Source organism: Ammospiza nelsoni, chromosome 9, assembly GCF_027579445.1.
Source record: "Ammospiza nelsoni isolate bAmmNel1 chromosome 9, bAmmNel1.pri, whole genome shotgun sequence".
NCBI lineage: Eukaryota > Metazoa > Chordata > Aves > Passeriformes > Passerellidae > Ammospiza > Ammospiza nelsoni.
In genome coordinates this window covers 18,119,969-18,142,242 of record NC_080641.1, presented here as the reverse complement: position 1 = coordinate 18,142,242, position 22,274 = coordinate 18,119,969, and the positions used below count along the sequence as shown (strand labels likewise).

At 39.5% G+C, this 22,274-nt stretch overlaps 1 protein-coding gene across 2 annotated transcripts in view; it reads right to left on the bottom strand.

Moving 5' to 3' along the window:
- Nucleotides 1-17,474: 17,474 nt before the first annotated feature.
- Nucleotides 17,475-22,274, bottom strand: part of PLPPR5 (phospholipid phosphatase related 5) — a 44,949-nt gene continuing 40,149 nt past the window's right edge. For both annotated transcript variants that reach the window (XM_059478754.1, XM_059478753.1), the window contains one exon: nt 17,475-19,679. In XM_059478754.1, the coding sequence (XP_059334737.1) occupies nt 19,647-19,679 (33 nt within the window). In that variant the 3' untranslated portion in view covers nt 17,475-19,646. The remainder of the gene's footprint in view (nt 19,680-22,274) is intronic.

Sequence of the window (22,274 nt, the reverse complement as noted above, 5' to 3'; positions counted from 1 at the left end):
AATTATTGGCCAAACTGCAGTAACAGCTGTAAATTCCATCTAGCACATTCCAATCAAACCTGCCATGATTTTAAACCTTTTGAGCCCCACAATGAGCACCAAAAAGGGCTGCTGTAGTTTTACCCTAGATGATAACTAAGCACTCCACAGACGGGCACTCACTACTCCCTGGTGGATGGGGTAGAAGATCAGAAGAGTAAAAGTGAGAAAATTCATGGGTTGAGATAAAAACAGTTTTATAAATAAACTAAAAGGCACACATGCAGGCAAGCAAAGCAAAACAAGGAATTCATTCAGTACTTCCCATGGGCAGGCAGGTGTACAGTCATCTCCAGGTAAGCAGTGCTCCATCACTCACATAACGGTGAGTTGGGAAGACAAAACATCATGACCCTGAATGTCCCCTCCTTCCTTCTCTTTCCCCAAGCTTCATGTGCTGAGCATGACTCCATTTGGTCTGGGATATCCCTTGGGTCAGCTGGGGTCACCTGTCCAGGCTGTGTCCTCTCCCAACTCCTTGTGTACCCCCAGTCTCCTCACTGGTGGTGTGGGGTGAGGTGAGGAACAGAAATGGCCTTAAATGCTGAGTAAGTGCTGCTCAGCAATAGCTAAAACATCCCTGTGTTATCAACACTGTCTTCAGCACAAATCCAAAACACAGCCCCAGAGCAGTTAGTGTGAAGGACACTAACTCTACCCTGCCCAAAACCAGCACAGCTGTTCTGTATGTAATTCTTTTGAGAATTTCCCATCTTGTCAAAGCATGCAAAAAACCCAGCCATGTTTCAGACTGGAGAACAGACAGCTCCCTCTACACACACATGTGCATTTCAGATGGAAAGACCTTGAAAGGTGCAAAATTTCAGCCCACAGATCCTTACCATTGACTGAAAGAAAAGATTCTCTTCTCATATCACAAATAAACAGCTACTTGGAAATCTAGGCAATAAGTTTTCATGTGATCTTCCAGAGAAATTCAAATTGCATTTTGAAGTTAAAATTTACACTCATTTACAAGTATTCACAATAACTTGCTTTGAAAAAAAGCATTACTTCAGCTGTTTTTAGGTGCATGTATGGAGACAGGCATAATTGTGAAGACATAACCAAAGCTATTTATTCCTCTTGGGACCTAATTTTCTATATTAAATTAATTAGACTTGGACTTCCCAATTGCTAGAAGTTAAACTTTCATATTGGTGAACTGGAAAGCAAGATGGTAAATTGCACTGGCTGCCTTTGAGGAACATAATGTATTTTTCAGCCTTTCCTTTAAAAGCTGGCAGTACAATGGTAATGGTCAGAGAAGAAGATGCCAAGCATTTATCAAGTTAAGGATAATTTTAAAAAATATACCAGAAAATACATATACCGGAGCCAAATATGTCACATATTTTAGCAACCATTAAGCACAGTTTTGCTGAAAGAAAAAACTGAATTTATTAAATACTCCATCTTTCCATACTAAATCTTTGTAAAGACCTTGGTTTCTTTTTCGTGTTTAAACTTTTATCTTGATGCCTGATCCCTGCACATAATAGCAGAATAATGTAGATTATTAGAGGAGGTAACTCAAGGATTGGGATTTAAACATGAAAACTTTGCTTTCTCCAGGCTACTATTAGTTTTGCACCCCGCCAGTAAGCAAAGTATGGATTAGACTTGCAGAAATATCCCCACTGTGCTCATGCCTTCGGGAGGATTTAGATCAGACTGATTGTTCCAGTAAGTCCCCAGTCTGGTGAGAAGTCACACTAGTAATTTGCATCTTCATAAAAGAATTAGCAGAGCTGTTGCTTTGAAGTTCAATTATCCATGAGCATGTTTAAAGCAGAGTATTGGAAATTCATTGTGCTGTTTGCACAGCTGCAGAGCACTGAATACACGGGATGTTTGCAGGTTTGCTACTGAACTTTCCACACACCCAGGGAAACAGGGTACTGGGAAGTCTGCAAAAGGGCTAAACCCAGGGGCAGGCACTGAAGAGAAATGAAGCTCTAAAGAAAGTTTATAACTGCATTGTGGACACTGAGGATAAATTGAACTGATTGCTTAAGCATTACAAGGTGCCAGCTGCAGCTCTATAGTTTCAGCTGAATTAAGCTTCAAATTTAAAGCAGGGGTTCACGTTCATTATTTCTCTGGATGAGGTAGTTTCCTTCTTTACCCTGTCTCAAAATTTACAGTCCTTGCTCTTTGAGAACATGATGGAATTCCTATTAAATAGACAGTAAATCAAGCAGTTAAGGATGAAAATCAAACTGTAAAATAGGCCTCTTGTGAATTTATATTTTGTTCAGAATACTACTGATTTTTTCACATTGTTATCACTGTTAAAATTCACTGGCTGCCCACCTCTTGAAGCACCATCTAACATTAAGGATTCTGCAGCCTGTGGCATTTGTTACAGGAAGGTACTTCTTTGAAAACCTAAGAGAAACAGACTGATATGCTCACAAGAAAAAAATATTACAGTTGTCATGTTATCACAATTAAATGACTGCCTCTGAACACACTACTATTCCTATGGCAAAGAGAATTACAAAAGGAAATACAAGTGAAGAAGGTTTTTTGAAATGCAGTAAATAAGGAAGGAAATTTCATGCAAGAAAATCCAGGGTGCTCTCAAGAATTTCATGGACTGATGAATCTTTGCCAAATGGAACAGAATATCTTAAGCTTACAACTGTGTATGTGATTAACCACATCCAAATGATAACCCACAGGAATTCAATAGTCTGCCCCAAAACATCGTCTCATATTGGGGCAAACTATATGATATACAATAAGCTTAAAATCTTACAGTCAGATCTGCTCAGTTCATAGTCTGTTCAGACAGCTGTGTCTTCTCAAACAAAAAACCCCAGTGGAAGAGATAAAAATATATTTAATTTATTAAAATACTACTGATTCTCAGAGAGCTAAGTTTGGAGGTAATCAGATTTACTGCAGTTTATTACTTTTAATGTAGGAAATATTGGAAAAACATCAGCCTGGTACAGTCAAAACCCATGAGTAAACTGCTAATCAATATAAAAATCAATCCAGGCTCTTTCCACAAGTGTAAATGAAGCAAATGTAAATGTTATACAACTTAAAGTAAAACACCTCAAAACTTTAATATTATACCTTATTTCTGGCTACAGCTGAACAGCTCTAGCCCTGAAACCACACTTGCAATAAGTGCACCACAGTCTCTATATGCTGCTTTTCAGTCATTCATGTTCTCGTAATCTGCACAATGATTAATTTATCTTTATTTAGCACTGCAATAAATAATGTCTTCTCTGTATTATCATGTCTTTATTATTCCATGCTGTTCAAAGTACTCTTGGAAAAAAATGTTTCCCATAGCTTTTAATATTAGAAGGAATTCTGGCAGGTGAAGAAAACAACATGTAAGAAATTGCAGCGCATTACATTATGCCCTACCTTGACTTATGTTATTTTCCTTAGCTGTTTATGATCCACACACTATTTTCTGTCTGCACAAATCATCTTTGCCAAACTTGCAATATTATTGCCCCTACTGAAGTGACTTCACCTTGCATTTTATTACTGACAAAATCCACTTTAACAAAACAGTTTACACCACAGGTCTGCTTTAATAAAGTGTCTGTATATTTAGTCAGGCAGAAAGCAGAAACAATGCCACATTCCTGATTTTCTCACTTCCAATCAGGACAGTTTAAACTGTAAATACTGCTAAACATCAAGGTAAGTCCCTAGTGAGAAAAGCCTCAGAGCACAAAGACTTTTGTCCCAAAATGTGGACATCAGAGATTGGCAGCTACAAAGAGCCCAGTTTCAAGTCCAGAAACCTTAACTTGCAATCAGAAACTTTTCTGAACCATTCTTACCCACAACAGCAGGTGATTCCTGCAATAGAGTATTTTAGATCTTCCCAATACAACGTCTAATGAACACTGTGGGGGCCAAAGGTGCTGCTGAAACAATAGCTTCTCCTTGGGAAGTGCCAGGAGCGCGCCAAGCCGCGAGGAGCAGCGCGAGGGTGTCCCTTGAACGGCGGGCACTCCCTGCACTGCCGCGGCAGGACAAGGGGACAGCGGATGGGTGACAGCTTGAGTCGTGGCTCATGTCTGCTTCCAAACCCAGCAGGAGCAGACAGGAGGCACAGCAAATCACCAGGGTAGAAAAATTAGCTCTCAGAAGCCCACAATGACATTTGTAGAATTAAAAATAAGGCTGTGGTAACACCCACACGCACAGAAGGTGTACTGTGGACAGAATTGCAAGTGGTTATGAACAGTTCTTGCAAGTGTCAGCAATCACCATTAAAATAAATACTCACTAATATGTTGGAAATACCTGTAAGAATTGTGCAAGCTGCATGATTGAGTAAGGGCAATTTTCCTATATCACTGCTAGCATATAGAGCTATTTGTACTCCCAGTCCCCCTAAAATTTTTTTTTTTCCAATTCCTGAAGGGGAAAAGGAAGAAAAAGGAAAAAAAAAATTACTCAGTTGGCAGCAATCCAGCACCAGACAGAATTTATTGATGCTGAATCAACAAAAAACCTCTGCATGCTCTGTTTGGTTCCCCATCCACAAGAATATTTCAGGGAGGTGATGTGTGGAGGGAAATTATACAGTTTAATTGGATATTATTACCTATAAACTACCAGGTAGCTCCTGAGGTGTTTTGAAGTAACTGTAAAAGCATCTGCAGTAAAGCGCATGACGAACATAATTCTTTGCTTATTTACTACTTGGAAATATTTTAAATCTTGTTTTTATTTCCAAGTGATCTCAGCCTGCAAATGTACAATGCACCATTTTAACAGCTGCAGATGATATTAGAAATGAATTGCAAGTACACTGTGCAGCACTTCAGTGAATCATAGATGAGTCCTGGAGAACTGTTCTTCCATTAATTTAAATGTGTACACATTACCAAATGAAATGAAAATATCATGTATTATTAACATTGTATTACAACACTGTGGGGAGGTTGCATAAAATCAAGAAAATTATAACCAGAAAAACTCTATGAAGCTAAAATATTTTAATAAAGTTTATCAAGTTTAACTCATTACCTGAAAAAATTATAAAAATGAGAAATAGATACAGGATCTACCCTTAATCTCAGAACAAATTCCATTATATTAATTTCATTACAGAAGAAACTCAGCTTTTGCATGATTTGGTTTTTTTATATTTTAATCATCACAGGCTTCTCTAAATTAAATTGCATGTTCAATTGTTTGGACAAAGCAGCATAAATTATCAAAAATACATTAGAAAGTATTTTTAATAAAATCCTGCTAGGCTCTATAAATTAATGGTGGTAAGGTCTGTAAAACTTCATTTTAAAATGAACTCTTGAACATCAGAGAAACATTCTCATGCTTAAATGCAAGGACACAGATTTTTTCTCTAACATGGGAATATTATTATGCAATGAAATGCTGGAAATGCCATAATATGTCATAAACATAATTTAGTATTTTTTTTCCATTAGAGGACTGCTTGCAGGCACCAAGATAAACTTATTACAGCAGAACCATTGGTGCTTTCAAAGTTAATACTTCATTGCATTTTTATTTCAAATTCGTTTATTCTATAGTTGGTACTTTGATTAATTTGCCCTGGACCAAAACATGGTTCTCAAGAACCACTGGTATGGACCTCATTTAACAAAATACATTTAAGTATATATATTTTAAATAGTGGAAAAACATTTTCAGTGACTGGATCCTAATAGCTTGTGACAACCACTGAGGATGCAAAGGAAACTGATAGGGATGGTCAACAGCCACAGAGCAGGTTAAATACTTCCTTTTCTGCAGCTTCACAAGGGTTACCAATCTGGCCCTGAAAATCACCATGCCTGCCTGTAGGAGCCATTGCTTCGTTTGACCACCAAGAGAAACAACTGACACTGGGAAAACGTGAATGAGAAAATCCATGCTGTGACATGCAAGCAATCAAAGCAGAAAGGTTTCTCTATCCCCTGATGGGTCAGCCATCCTCCAGCAGCTCCTCTTAGATGCCTGCTCAGTAGCTGTGGAATAAGTCACAGCCTTCTGTTTTCCCAGTGACTTGCCCAGAGGTAAAAAACTCCAAACCTTCAACCTCCAGCCTACATAACAAAAAACAACTCAGCTCCCCAAACGTTTTCTTCTCCTCTTCTCCTTCCAGAAGATATTTATCTAAACTGGAAGTTTGAAGTCAACATCAGAGATATTGAAAAATTAGGCCTTGTGTTTTCTTCATTCTGGTTTATTCAAAGCCAAGCAGGGGCAGAAATACTACTAAATTGCTTGTGCTAAGTGCAGCAGAGCTAAGTTTCCCAAAAAGAACATTGCAAAGCTCTTTCCTGTAAGCATGGGAAATCTCCTAATGCACACCAGAGTCAAAACAAAGATTTCTTTCATTTAAGCAATATTCCAATATGGAATATAAGAGCTTTTAAAAATCCATGGACTATGACTTCAAGAAAGGGCTCTTCAGAACCCGTGAATCTGCCACTTCAAATTCTCAAATGAATAGCACAGACTGTGCTTTCAATAGGCACACAAAATCTTCTGAACTCCCAAAACTAAAGCATTTGACATTTGATTTCTACAGCCTCTTTAGCAAATCCCTCAGCTATGGTATATAAGCACCTGTTCCTGGCCTAAAGAAACATCCCCCTACAGAGACTATTTTATGGCTTAGCAGGAGCTGGCTGGGTAGTCTTGACACTGGCCAGGACAAACCCCTCAGATGGAGAAGCAAGGCCACTCCATGCAGGAGAGCACTTCTTGCCATGTCTGTTCTTGGAGCACATGCTAGAAAGGGGCATTCAAGGCCTGCCTTCGCCACCACCCTGCTGGAAGGAGGTATAATCTCTGCTTTTATACTTTCCATTCCTGGGAATCTTTCCAGGCTAATCTGTTCTGCATGCATTGTTTGGGTCACCTCTCCCCTCCTAGCTAAGTGATGAGGCACTCACTGCTTTCAGTTCCTGCTGGCTGTGGCCAATGAGCTCATCAAGAGCTTGAGAGAAATCCAAAACCTCAAGCTGAGCTCCTCAGCATGTCTGGAAGCCCTTCACTGTGCCTGTCCCATAGTAATGTATTTCCACAGCTTAGCATTCTATGCAATCATACTTCACTGCATAAAGCCAAAAAAAATGAAGCTTTTCAAGCTGACCTTTGTAGGATCATTCAAGCCTCACCTCATAACTGCCAGCACGTTAAGCCCAAATCCAAGTTTTTAGCCTAATATTAGACTGCTTCAACCAGACATAAGCACATTCAAGTAGATACAGGCAGTTAATACCTTCAAAAAAAAAAAAAGACTAACTTTTGAAAGTTCAAATGCGTTTGAAAACTTTGGTCCAAAGACAGAAAAAATGAAAATTGTTACCAACAGTCAGCTGTAACTCACCTAAGCTAGCTCTACTACCATCTGTTCAGGTGTAAATTCAAGCTTACAGTAATCAAAAAGAGATCTATCGGTAAAAAAATAGCTATAGAAATGAAATAAAGCACTTTTAGAAGTAACATAACTTCTTATAAGCACTTAGAGCACCTTCTGGAGTTTACAAAATAATAGAAAACAACTCCATACAAAACACCAATCAGAACGTGATTTTTCTGTGAAGGACTTTTAAAGTACATCATTCAAAGGCATCTCATTCTTATATGCACTGTTTTCCAGACTAAATGTCCTGCTTTAAACACATTTTCTGTATTTCCAACTCTGAATTCCCCATCTATCCCCTTGTTCTTTCACACTTTATAATAACATTTCATGTATTCACCTCACTGTTCTTCAGTTCATTCTATTTTCTACAGTAAGACAGATACCAAGGTGTGAGAAATCTCAGCCACGAATCTCTGCCACAGACTTCAGCCAAACCCTGAGAAGCATCACTGAATGGGCTACAGAATATGCAAACATGAAACCTAGTAGAATATTGATGCCTTTCAAAATTAGCTTTCATATTTTCCTGCCCATAGACGGAGCTTTCCTTATAATATTTCTCTTACAGTTCTTCTTCCTGCTTTATGAAACTCTTTCCAAACAAGGTAAACATGAGGCAAATTGCATGTTCAAAAACCAGTCTGGACACATTGTACGCACCTGTCATCCTTGTGAAAGCTTGCTAGGGACCTTGGCAACACTATCCCCCCTAAGCTAGTGAGGCCAGACCACGAGGCAGCACTGTGCCGCTGGGTGCTGTGGGACTGGCCAGGGGCCTGCCTTTCCAGCCACTACCATTCTCCCAGTGACCACCCAGAATTGGTGGGTTTAGTGGTGGACAACACCACCATACCAAACTGAAGTACAGGAAGCCAAAACTATCAGTCTGTTGATGGCACTGAGTAAATAAGCCAGGCAGAATATACCTGGAGCTTATCCAGAATACAAAATGTACTACAAATTTTCCCATCCAAATGAGTAAGATCTTGGATGACAAATCAGGCTCATCTCCATTCAGCAAAGGAATAAGACAGCTACGAACATATATGCAACTAAGGTGACCTTTAAAACACAATTTTTGAAAAAAAAGGGGAAGAGAGAGATGGGCTCAGACCTCTTCACTGTTGTCTGCAGCATCCTGCTTCTTTGTTACTAGCAGGAGGGACGTGGAGAGCAGGAGAAGAGAGAAACAGAAACAAGAGCAGTGCTCATTTCTAACAGCTGCTTCTTTGCTGCTGAAAAGGGCAAGTTTACAGAGTACAGTCCCCAAGGTAACAAGCAGTTTTTAATGAGAGTCAGGGGAGACCAGCCAAAGGACCAGGCCCTTTGCTATCGGAACTAATGCATAAGGATCAAACTGGCTGGTTTTGTTGAGAAACAAGTCAAACTGTAATGTGTTCTGCTTACCTGGGTCCATATCTGACCAACCAAAATCCCCTGTTCATTTTAACCATCTGTTTAAGCATCATAAGCAAGCATATATTTCAGTTTCTTTTCAATTGTTTTAGGATCGTGTTAGGTGAAAGAAATCAGAACACAGGAAAATAAAACAACTCTTAAATGGTATTTTTGTTTTGAGGAAATACAGCTTTATGTGTTCTATGTTTAGTCTTTGTCATAAGAGTATCCAGTATATCAACACAAAGGTGACATGCATTATTTTAAAATTTTCAGGAAAATTCAATGTATATCCTGTAATTTTACTGTCTGCCTCCAACTCTTAATGGTTTACTTATCTGCCAACTCAAGCCAAGATTTTCCATTGGCAGGATCTTTCATTTCCACTTCTCAGTCTTGGGTTCATTAGGCTAACTGAGGGCAGCTACTGAAAGATGTACAAGACAACTATTGCAGAGAGAAAAGAATTCCTCAATTCCTTCAAATGGAACTTTTCCTTCCCTGGAGTCTCCAAAGTGCTTCAGAAATATCTGTGGGCTGGGCAGGTGTGGCAAGAAGCAGATGACTATGCTAGGATGAAAATAAAACCATGATGTTGCTTTTACATTCCACAGCAAACAAATGCCTCAACAGATGATAAGTGTGAATCCTCCTGTGACACCTTCTCATAGCTACAGAGTCCCTTAAAGCTGAGTACCTTATCCAGTAAATGGAGCCCTATGTTACTACTCAAAATGCACTCACATGGCTGGTGAACTTTTTCCTGATGTCCCCTTATTCTCTGCCTGACAGATCTTTCTTCTAGACCTCTCCAGAAATAAATGAGCAGCAAGAAGCATCAGGACTCTGACAGCTAAAGTCAAACTGCACACAAACTGTCAGTCCGATTGTCTAGAAGCCTCCAACCACTGCTGTAACTAGAAACTCTAATGCTATTATCAACAGTCAAAATTCCTATTGGTCAGGCCATAAACTGAGTGATTTGGTTATAACTTTTTGTAGGAGCATGGGTACATGATAAGGGAATCAGGGAATGATGGATTCAGTAGTCATCACCCCCAGCTGCTAAGCTGGTTTTTATCTAGCTGGCATCAGGAGGTCCTGCCTGCAAAACCACATTCAGCAAAACTCCACTTGATTGCTCATAGTGATCGTGATGAGCTCCATTCAGGGAACAGCGGGTCAGAAAACAAACCCTTGTTACATAACTATAATCTATAAATACAGTCAATTTATACTTTTGTGTACTGATCATATACTGCAATTTCCTGCATAGGATGGCACAGCAAAAAGCTCAGTTTCACAGAAAAGGAGAAACCTATTTGCATTTTTCCAAGTTTACATTGTTTCATCAGTAAAATAGTTGGAAAACTCCCTTTTTGGCAGAGATTTTTTTGGTAATTTTTCATCTGATATGCTTATCATGGTTTAACCCAGCTATCAACTGAGTACTCTCAACCCACTCATTCACTCTGTCTTCCCCAGTGAGCTGGGGAGGGGAATCAGAAGAAGGTAAAACTGTGGGCTCAGATAAGAACTTAATAATTAAAATTGATTTTAATTAATTAAAAGGCCAAAAACATCCCCCACCCCAAAACACCCCAAATACATAATAACAACAAAAAGAAGAATGGAGATGAAAAAACAGAGGACTAAACCAAAAGAAACACAAGTGATGCACATATAACTGTTTACCACTGTGTGACATGCCCAGCCCATCCCCAGGCAGTGATCAGCAGCTCTTGGCCAACTCTCCCCAGTTTATTTACTGACCATGACACTCCATGGTGTGAATGTCCCTCTGGCCAGCTGGGGTCAGCTGTACCAGCTGTGCTTCTAACACAACTAACTAAACACCAGTGTGTCAGCAGCAGTAGTTAGTAGGCAGAAAATGAACATTCTCCCACCTGGAACCAGCAAGCAACTTTCCCCCTTCAGAATCTTAATATCTAAATATCTCTTTAAATATTTAGATAAATTTCTTGCTCCTTTTTAACTTAGTTAATTAATTTAATTTTAATGCCTTCTCCCTTCCACAGAAGTCTCAATTTCAAGCCTCCAGCAGAATAAAAGACATGCATACATCCCGGCTGCTCCTTCAAGTTCCCACACTCGCTGGAGCATCCTGTGCTACAGCCACTGTTCCAGGTTGCACATACTGTGCTCAGCAATGAGACCCAAGAGGACACTGCTGCCCAGGCCAGAAGGTCTCTCCCTGCGGCTGGGAAGTGTCACATTTGTCCTTGCCTGTACCTCTGCACTGAAACCAGCACTTTCAACCAACAACACAGCACCTGGCAGAACTTCAGTTCCACCACTGCTGCAGGGAGCCCAGGCATTGAAAAGCGCAAAACAAAGATATGTATTTGTCTCTGATATATTCTAAGAAATTATAAACTGCAAACCAACATCAAAAAATGACAAAGATGAAATGCTTAAACACTGGTGAAGTGTAAAGCTCAGCAGAGAGAAATGGCATTGAAAGGAAATGGAAATTTTTTAATGTCAGGTTATTGTATGCTGCCATCTGGAAATAACAGCAATAAAAACACAACATGGAAGAGTGAGCAAGTTCAAAAACTAATCAAGAACAAGAAACTGGCATATGAAAAACAAGATGTCATCTGTTACAGAGAATGCATAGAAATCACATCTATCTCATACTCCAGAAGTAAGGAAAACTGAAAGCCTATTCTGATAACATACTGTCCTGGAAAAGGCCTATGCCAGGACATCTGGAAGTTTCTGGGAGCCACAGCTGATAAATTCTCATTATAATTCTAGTCTCCATCTGGCAAGTGAAAGAGTCTTTCCACACTCCAGGGCTAACCCCTATGTGAGCTTGCAGCCTCTTGCAATAACCAAGCATGTAAGGAAGAGGAATACCAGTGTGACAATACAAATGCACACTCAGCAGCGGCTGACACCACGCCATGGCTTCCCACAGCACGCTGTCCTGCTGAGGCCACTTCTATCCTTTTACCCCAGGAGGAGGAAGCAGGGCTGTGTATCTCAACTCTGGATACAGATCAGCAGTGAGAGGGGAAGATGCAGCTCTCCCATGTCCTCCCGAAGGCTAATGCCAAAGCTCTGCTGATGGTCTGTAAGCACAGGCTGGAGTTGTGGCAAGAGCAGAGATGTGCAGGAGAGGTGCACAGCAGAGGAGGTACAACTGGATGTGCAGCAGGTGGCCTGCACCTGAGATCCAATTCAAACCACATCAGGGTGGGGTACGGGTTGCTTTTCAAAGCAGGACGATACAATGTGGCTGTCCAAATTGCACACAACAGAAAGATACAAAACCAGCATCCGCCCTCTCCAACTCCCACCTGGAGTTAAACAAACCAGAATCAACAAGGCCTAGACAGTGCTCTTTCTTGATCAATTTTCTTTCCTGTTATATAGCTGAAGATATGATTCACACAGTCCTGAACATCTTGGCTTTCCCATGAGTTTTTGACTAGTCACAAATTCAGGCCATATTTGTGCCTATCAACATGCCTGTCAGACCACTCCTGCTGGAATATGCAGTGTCAGGAATTAATTTAGTATGATCTATTTGCTTTAGCAGCTGTGTAGGGAATTCTTATTCAATGTCTATAAAGTCATTGCCAGTTGTATCCTTTGAAATCTCACTTGTATTCAGAGTTCTCTTCAGCTGAAATTATCTCACATTTATTATCAAATTTTCATCACCACCCTTCATTCTTCTTCTGAAACCATCTCATTTTCTGCTGTTGCTTTACTCCCATTAAAATAATTGGTACCACACCACATTTTTCTATTTTTATATTCATACCTGCATCTGAAAAAGCAATTTTATGTTGGCAAAGGCCTAAGTCCAATATGCTCGTTGGTTATTACACAATGTGACACAGGAGTATGTGACATCTACTGAGAAATAAAAATGCCAGAAGCAGACTCAGGAAGTGAACATTGGGCACAGAGCCATGTAGCAAAAGGCAGTAATGCAGGTATGTTAAAAGCTAATGAGGATGAAGAAGAAAGCCATAGTACTGTTCTCTTTTGTGTTAATGTGTATGCTTCTCAACAACCTTCCTTCCAATTGAAACCACAGCCACAGTGCAGAGAGTGGGACATCTGAAAACAAAAACACTTGTGATCAAGAGAGCCAGAAAGAGACTCCTAGGTGAGCATATGTCTGTGATCTCTTCCACCACACTGCTTAAGATCTGTAGCTCTTCCATTGAGCCCACAGAGGTGACTCTTCCTCTCAACTATAAAAAGCCTTTACTGTCATGTCTATAGCAACATACAGGTAGAAGTGAGTTTACAATGCCAAATTTCAAAAGAAATTGCATCCATGAGAGAGATTTTCTTAAGATCTATATACAGGTAACCAGATTCCTGAAGAAAAATTCCGTTTTATTCATTTTATTAAAATGCAGTATACAGCTTTTTACCCTCAATATGGAGGGAAGCCAGGTCACCAGGCAGAAAATAAAAGGCAGCAGCATAATGTCCAATGCCACGGGAATATCAACTTCTCTTAATCTGACAAAAAACTAAGGTTCAAACATCTCACAATTATCTGTTCCTGTAAGCAAAATGTTAACTGAATGAAACATATGCACTATAAGCAGGCAGCGTTCCCACAGGAGACCCAGGATGACAGAATTCTGTCACATAATCAGCTGATAGCAAGTCTCCCGACTCATTTGGTTTCTTTCCTGAAAAGACACAGCGTGGGAAATCTCTCACCCTCTAACTGACAAGAAGTAGTTTGTTTAGTCTTTCTATTCCTCCTCTACTGGGCTGGTGTTCACTGGCTTTGAGACAGACTCCACAAAATACACATAAAACAAAATCAAAGGCATTCTACATTTTGCTTTGTAAGATTATATGATTCAAGGCAACATCCTAAAAATGTTTTCTCTAAATTCTCAGAGGACAAAAAAAAAGTATTAATCAAAGAAGTCAAAGAAGATCTATCTACTTGTCTTGGTAACACTGTAAACTGTTGCCAAAAGACAAGGGTCTATCTTCTTCCCTGTGTTGTCTACTAAGATTAGCTAAAGAAGAAATGGGCATTTTATTTTGTTTTGCTAAATAAGCACTTTATTCTCATCACATCATACTTATTTTTAGAATATTTGACTAGAATATCTTTGTCAGTTGCTACTTTATAAATAGAGGTTGCTAAGGAAGGAACAGTAGCTGCATTTCCTTAAGCAACAGTAGCAAAAGAACATGAACAGCAGATGATTTCTTAGCCGAAAGAGCAGACAAAAAGTAGCATTTTTCTTCTACTGTGAAGAAAACATATTTCAAAAACATAGAAATATGATCCCCTCCAGTTTTTCTTTTACAGTTGTAGACATGTTCACTCCCTTTTTTTAGGATTATTTGCCTATTTCAGAGCAATCCTAGGAATTCACAGCTTAAGGTTAGTCACAGCTTGGTAGCATTAAAGATTACCACCAAGACTACAAGTTCCCTGTACTTGCAGAACATATGTATTTAGGTTTAATTTTGGTATGTAGGAAGAAGTTTGTCAGAAAAAGGATTTGGTTTCTTATTTTTGTTTATTTATTTTGCTGTGGACATTGTCAGATGAGATCACTGATGCCAAGAATTTGGTTTTGGGGACCCAAGCTCTTACTGGGGCTTCTACATCTCCATTTTAGAGGATGGATTCAGTAATTCTTTAGGAAGCTGACTGCTGCACACTGTTCTGGCTGTACTCACTAGGGGAAGATTCTAAAACAGCAGACCTACTCTGGGGAAAAAAAGAGAAAGCTTGGGACTTGGCCACACAAGAGACAATTCAGGACAGTTTATCTGAATTAGCTAGAGATTTGCTGTGGATTAGTTAGAATCAAATAAAACCTCTGGGTGCAAACTTTTGTTCAGAATTAAACTCTCGTACTTAAACTAGAGTAACCTTCCAAATGTTTAACACAGCCAGTGACAACAGACCAGAGTAGAAGGCCTGAAAGAGTATCTAAAACCTTTTCCTGATGAACACAGCTGTGCTCCCCTTCTGCCTCATAAATACCACATCTCACAATAGGACGTCATAGCAAGAGCTGACAACTGGAACAGAAGAAACTGAGTTCAAGGACACAACAGGCAGAGAACTGGCCGTCAGTTCTCAGAAAACATGCAGCTGGAGCCCAGGCACAGGCCAGTTACAGTGCTGGCAGCTCCAGCAATCACCAACCGCCTGCAGCACGGGATGGTTACGTGTCCCAGCACACACCAGAGCCTATGTCACAGTTCAGACAGCCAAAACACAGAGTAACATCAAACAAGTTCAGAAAGCTTCACCTCATTACAGAGTAACACCCTTACCTCATCAGAAGGCTTCAGGCATTTGCCCATACAGAGCAACATCAGATCACTTCAGGAGGCTGCAAACTCTGCCTTTCTTGCTCTTTGTCCCAGCCTTTTATCCTCTCCTGTTGATGCCCTTCACCTGTGTGCCTTCTGTTCCCTTTGGTGGTTGGTCAGTGCCCCTGGGCACTCCCTGGCTCGTTGCTGTCAGTGCTGCTCACCTGCTGCTCACAGCTGTGCCCACTGGGGATGAGGCTCAGCCACAGCCCCACTCACTCCCAATTACCACAAACCATGCACCTACAGTTACAGCCAAGTGGAAGCTAAGCCCTTGCAAGGCTTAATGATACCCCACTTACCTCCAGCTTGACTAGGAGAGCATCAGCAGACACAGGGGACAAGTTTCATGCAGGATATGCTGTATTTCCTAGGACTCTCTACAGAGAAAGAACAAGCTCCAGATCTGACCATGGAACCAAGTACCTAATCCTGTTTTGGAAGGGAACTGAGACTTCACGATAAGGCAAACACAGGCAGCTTACTATGAGCAACAAACCTGTTAGTCATACCTTGGTGTGGCAACTTGGCAAGTGCTCAGCAAAAACCAGGCTTATCACAGTCACACCAGGGCTTCAATTCCCACCCTGGCAGGGTCTTTCTAGGTTGTTCACAGTGTCTTCTTCTCCAAACATCAGGTCAAACCTAGAAACTCTAAGAAGCTTTATCAGCCATTTTCACACAGGAGAGGATGACAAAAAGGCAACACTTACACCGGAAAGTCCCTAGTGGTCAACAGCACTACTGGTGTAAGGTGTAAAGCTTTCACAACCCTAGGCATGCAGCAGAAGTTCAAGTGGCACACTGTAAATACTTGCTTTGCTCGAAAACCAAAAGCCCTAGAGAAAGTGGAGGAGAAGGGCAAAAGCTGAAGCCATACTAGGTTCTCCTTTAGCTTTCCACTTGTCCAAGTGAGAACCAGGCAGCTGCTGGCTCCAGCTGCAGTCATGCTTGTAGTGCACTTCATGATCTGTCCAGTCTCTCAGAGGTGCTTGAGGGGAGAAAAAAACTGTTCATGCTGGTGTACAGCAGGGAAATCCAGTATGCTGGGGTTGAGGCAGCTGTCAGAGGCAGAGCTGGGTAAAAATGCTCCTGATGTGCCTGGAGGGAGGTGCTGCAGGGCTCAGAGGTCTGGAGGTGTGCTCGCCCTTCCGCCTGCAAATGTTCCTGAGTGTCCCCAAGGCAGGGCTATGCAGATGGACAGGGATGTGTTTGATCAAAACAAAATCACTTTATCTGCTCCTAAAATGTAATGCACTCTCCTTTCTGATGGCAAGCCTCAGAAATACCAAAATTAGACTTCAGAAAAACATAAAAAGCTCCCTGCTAACATAATGTGCAAAATGGACTGTTGCACTTACTGTGATCTTGGGCAGCAACAAAATCAGAAGGCCACAGCAAACATCAAAGAAAATTGCAGCTAAAAAATACCAACATTATCCTTTTTTAATACATATTCTTAAAATGAAAGTTTTTTAAAGCTGAAGAAATGTGAGCCTGGGTGCCATCACCGTATGTCTTACGCAGTTCCTGATTATACCAACAGCAGAATCCATATAAGAGAATCTAAAATGGTATGGATAGGAGCCCAGCTGGTGTCCCTATATGCCTTAGAAATTCCATTTTTAGGAACACAGCAGCACATAACATTAGGGATGCTTCTCAAACATCTCATTTATAAATGGAGCAGAGCTGTTTCACTGAAGTACACACAGAAAAGGTCCACAAGAATAATAAAATCAGTTGCATTCAAAACCACTGAAATGGTTCAACCACACAGTTTCCAGTAGGAACCACTCTGTACCAGAATATTCCCTGAATGAGGAATGATGCTTGCTCATCACTGGGATTTTTTTAAAAGCAATCACCAAAAAGCCATTTTAGTACAAAAGTGCCAACTTACTTTTGTTTTGGCAAACTCTTCCTACTCAAAGCTTTTTTGAGTTCAGAATGGAAGAGCTAACGCCCAAACTTCAGGGCAGTGGAGAGCTACAGATGTGGGAGGGCTACTTCTGAAAATCAGTCAAAGCAGTGTCTGGAGCTTGGCTGATCCACATTCTGGGGAAAGTCCTTTCCCAACAGGCTGCAGACTGCAACACAGCTCTTCCTCTCATGATTTTCAAGTTCACCAGAACTACTTCTAAGGGTAAACCCTTAACTGTGGGGATTCTTGGTTAATTGTGAGAATATGTCACCAAATGCAATTCACATAAAATCACAATTTCATTACATGCACATCATCAACCAAAACATATATAAAGCAGACACCTAAAAAATACACTACATATGAATGAAAAATTATTTTATTTAAAAATACATTATACAGCAGAGTGTCTCTCTTTTTGTTTTCTCACTGCTGGTTCACAGAGATAGTATGATAATTTTAACCCAAATATTTGACTGGGAAAGATCCTGAGAAAGACCAGTTACAAGCTGATGATATACAGTACACTGAAAAAGAGTCATCTCTTTTAACATAAAAGAATCTCTTGGTAATCTTATAAATCAGATATAAAAAAATGCAGATTTGCTACCATGCAAAAATGAGTGAACATTTCATTTAAATCTGCACACAGAGAAATCATTAGTACCTTGGAACCTAACTAGCTAGACTAAGAGCAGGGTGAGTTTAACACGGTGATACAAACTTTGGATCTACTACAATTTTGTAAACACAGTTGATAGTCTAATAAAGGTGGATTTGCAATCACCTAAATAACCTAGCTGTAGCTAAGGACTCTATTCTAGGTCTTTTCTCCCCACATATATATTTCTTCAATCTCTTAATTCTCAGCTTAGCACAATGACTTCGTGGCATATGCTCTATTGCACTCAGAGACAACTTGGCCTTGCCCTGTTTGCCAAGCACTCTTTAGGTAGTTATATTTTAGTGAAAGGAGAGGTAAAACATAAAGTAAAAGCAGGCAGTACCTGATGACTATGTGAGAATGCATTAAAATTCATCATAGAAAAAACAGACCTGATTCTACATCCTTGTGTTTCAAACATACTCTAACAATGATTAATGTACAGGAAATACACTGAACTCTGGAAAATTTAAGGCCTAAAATGCTCAACAGCCTGCAATGACCAATTGTATTCTCAGTATTTCCATAGTGATAGCATTTTATCAGCTCTTGCCACAGGGACACTGTCTGGCACATGTTAAGAATGTCTTCAGTATTCACAATATTCAGATCCATTTGGTGCTCAATTTTTATAGGACAACTTCACTATGAATAGTCAGCAAGACTCTTCCAAAGGGGGGGGGGGGGGGGGCTTAATCTGAATATTCACAGCAATAACAGAGATATGGTAACATTGTCTGATGTTGAAGAAAAATCAATTTGTCAACACCATGCTGGCTGGCAGAGGATTTTTTTTTTCCTTTTTTTTAAAGAATATGAGCCTCAAACACAAAGATAAAAAGCTTTGTAGAAAGAAAGTCTGCCTGTCCTGGTCACTTAGGCTGAAAAAAATTTAGTGAGCCATTTTGGTTTTTCCATGAGTCTTCCATGAAAATGGAGAGTAGAAACTCAATTGAACTTTCCTCACTAAGCTGGTGACCGTCTTCTTATCTTAGCACTCATTCTCCCAGCATAGTATCACGGAGTACAACAATCACGAGAAGATGCAGGCTGCCTTGAGTAATTTGTTTAAATGATTTATGAATAGCACGGCTTCCCATCAGATATGCTAAGCTAAGAACAGAGCCCTTAACCTCTCATGGGATATCATTAGTAGTAAAGAATATATCAAAGATCAAACTCTCTAAATTATTCTCACTTCTTTTAACCTAGATACATATATGTCATCCAAGACATTCAAGAACTACAAAACAACAATTCAACTACAATTATGTCAGGAAAATATCCAAATAAATAAACTTTTAATTATGATACAATACTTATTACAGTAAAAATTGGCATTTTTTTCTCTTCAAAAGCAGAAGCACCAGTCTTACATATAACATACTGTTTTGAATGATATCTTACATGGAATACAGCGTAATACAATGTGCAAACAGCATTTTCATACAGAACATAATATTTGTCTAGTTTTTATACACTGAAATTGCCTCAAATGGAAACAAGTTCATGCTGAATTAAAAATGTAGATTATAAAAATCAAAGTTAAATCAAAATACAAAGTACTGTTGGAATAGGTACATAAACCATTGAAAACAATGAGAAGCCAAAATAGAGGGTAATGTCAGATAATTAGTGCTCAGTTTGTCCCATTCCGTCATAAAAGTAAACAGTTAATATTTTCGCTAGAAAGTAAAGTGACGTTCTAATATTTAAGAATTCTTCAAAATGTTTATCATTTTAGTGATGTAAAAATCAAGTCAGAAATAGGACTTCTAAAAATTTCTTATTTTTTGATACACTGCAAATATCATGTGTGGGTTGTGAAAAGAGATGAAGTCCAGTGGAGTGAATATACATCAGCGTCAACATCATGTGACTTCTGCAAAGGCCGTGATGTGGTTCTACAAGTTAAAGGAAAAACAAACAGATAAAAACCACAAAATCACACAGACAGACAGCAGTCACCATTGTGAAAACTTTTGCCTCCTGTGTTTGAAGGGCAGCCTTGTACTTGGAGACTATTGCAGGATGATGTAAATAAAACTGACTTTCACTGCAGTGCTCTCACTCACTCCCATAGCAATTCTTAACTGCTGAAAGACTGGATAGGGAAGTATGCTGAACAAAGTAATTAATTATATGTGATGATTCCATTATATTTTAATTTCAGATGGCTTTTGTTTGTTTTAACTAAGTTTAATTTTAAATTACACGTGAATAATTGAATTAGCTGTACTTCTATTGCTATGTTATTCATAATTGAAAACAAAATTCCTAGAAATGAAAATGACAGTTTCTGACAGATTATAATACTCTATTTCAGTGTAAATAAAAAATTAACATTAAAATTGTAAAGATTATATTCTCCTCATGAGCTCAATGGCACTGAATCAAGTCACAGAATGCTTGAAATCAAGTGGCATTTGGCAGTTAAGAACTCATATTCAATTTTTTTTTTCAGAATCACCAGCGTCCAGTTGCAACCTAAGAACATTCTCCTCTTTCCTTCAGTGGGACAATTCTTAGAAGCACTGAGACGTGTATTAGAACACAAACATTCTATGTGCAGCTCTAGAACCCTGCAGCATCCCAAAGAGCTTGGCTACTTTTTCATACTCAAACCTAAGCAAGTGACTCTGCAAACACCTGAAGGGGAAAGCAACCCCGGAGTGAAGTGCAGGATCCAGAGGAAGTGTGTTTCCCTTTGGGCACACTGCACCCTTGACTGCCACCATTTTTCACAAAACATCAAATGGTGAAATTAGTAAAGGGAACCTTGATGTTAAGCCATGTGTTTGTTCCCAAGCACAAAAGTGCACAGAGGGTAAAACACCAAGCAAAGCACTGCAAATTTTTTTTCATCACTTTGCCTCCTGGGGCAGATTAAACTCTGAAGAGAGGAGATGTGAGCTGAAGAAGAGGGGAATGTGGATAACCTGGGGAGAGTGGGACCTCCCATTTTTTGCTTAAGGGAAGTCTTTCAGAAAATCTCTTATCACACAGCATAAAAAATGCTGGAGAGAAACAAAGTCCACCATGCAAGTTTCTAAGTTCTTCTTTAAACTGCCTGAATATTTGTCTATCAGTCTGAGCAGGGGGAGATAGGCAGGTATCTTTGCTTTTTCATATTAAAGAGAGGAAATTAGAAATGCTTTAACTGGAGAGCTGCCCCTTATACCCCCATTTCCCAGCCAGGCTGGCAGCTTTGCTCCCTCTCTCACTGTGCCATAACTGTACTGAGTCCAGGGGGAGAAGCTCTCTTCCACCTCCCCTACAAAATGTATTTTAGCTCTAGCAATGCTCTTGCTGTATTTCATGACAGCTTTCACAAAAGAATACTACTTAACATTTAACAGCAAGCATCTTATGTATATTCTTCCCAAAACCAGAATTCATGTATTTTAAATAAACAACAATTATTAAAGCATGGCCAGATTTTTTTAAAAAGCATTAGAAAAAAAAAGTACAACTTCCTATGAAAACATTTTCAGTAAAAAATAGTAATAAATGTTATTGGTTGCAGATTTTTATTCTGCAGAAAAATTGCAAAATTAGACTTCCTAAATTAGAAAAAAAAATCAACTCAATTTTATTTGGCTGGCCAAATTCTGTTTTAAGTATGCAATACAGTGGTCAAACTCAATGACTCTGAAGTTGCTGTGAGGCTACGATGACATTTTCTTCACAGTATTTATTTCCTTTATTTAGACCTCAGAAGTCATCCTCTCAACTTAAACTATTCTCAGTCTAAAATTATTCCCTTTTTTCGTAAGATGGTTTAAAAATGAAGAATTTGAGGGAAAAAAAATAATTTCTCTTTATTTCAATCAATTCTTTCAAGTCCTGCTATGTGCCATCCCTGTCTCTAAGTGACACACATTTGTCTGTGATGCAGAGAACCAAATGCTCTTTCATGTGGCATTAATTCAAGAGTGGATAATGATTATTTAGAGAAAGGAAAATGTGGTTCACACTCCTGCCAGCTATACTTCCAAAATGAGCAGGTCACCATCCTGGGAAGACACGCAGAGCATGGGATATAATAACACAGAAGAAAATCTTCCTTCCTCAATAAGCCCTCAAAGAGAACTGCTAAGCTGCTGATCAAGGACCTATTGATTTGGACCCTACTGAAGGCCTGTCAATTCATTTCCAATGGACTCAGCAGGGTGATGCATAACTAGGTCAAAACAAATCACTTGCTGATGGCAAGAATCACTGATACAGATTCATGCAGCTGTCTGGTTACTCGTGCTTTTTCATGCTACCCTCTCAGGCAAAACTACAAATAAGCCTTGCTGACACTCTGCAGAAAAAAAACAAACAGCATTCCTCTGAAATAACTACATTTCAACTCTTAATTCTGCTTAGATTTGCTGCGACAAGGGTCAGAGTGAGATACTAAGTACTGTCAGCAAACAGATTCACACAGATGCAAGAAGACAAGCAAAAAACCATGCATAAGACCTCAGCTTCTCCAATTCCATGGGAATTTT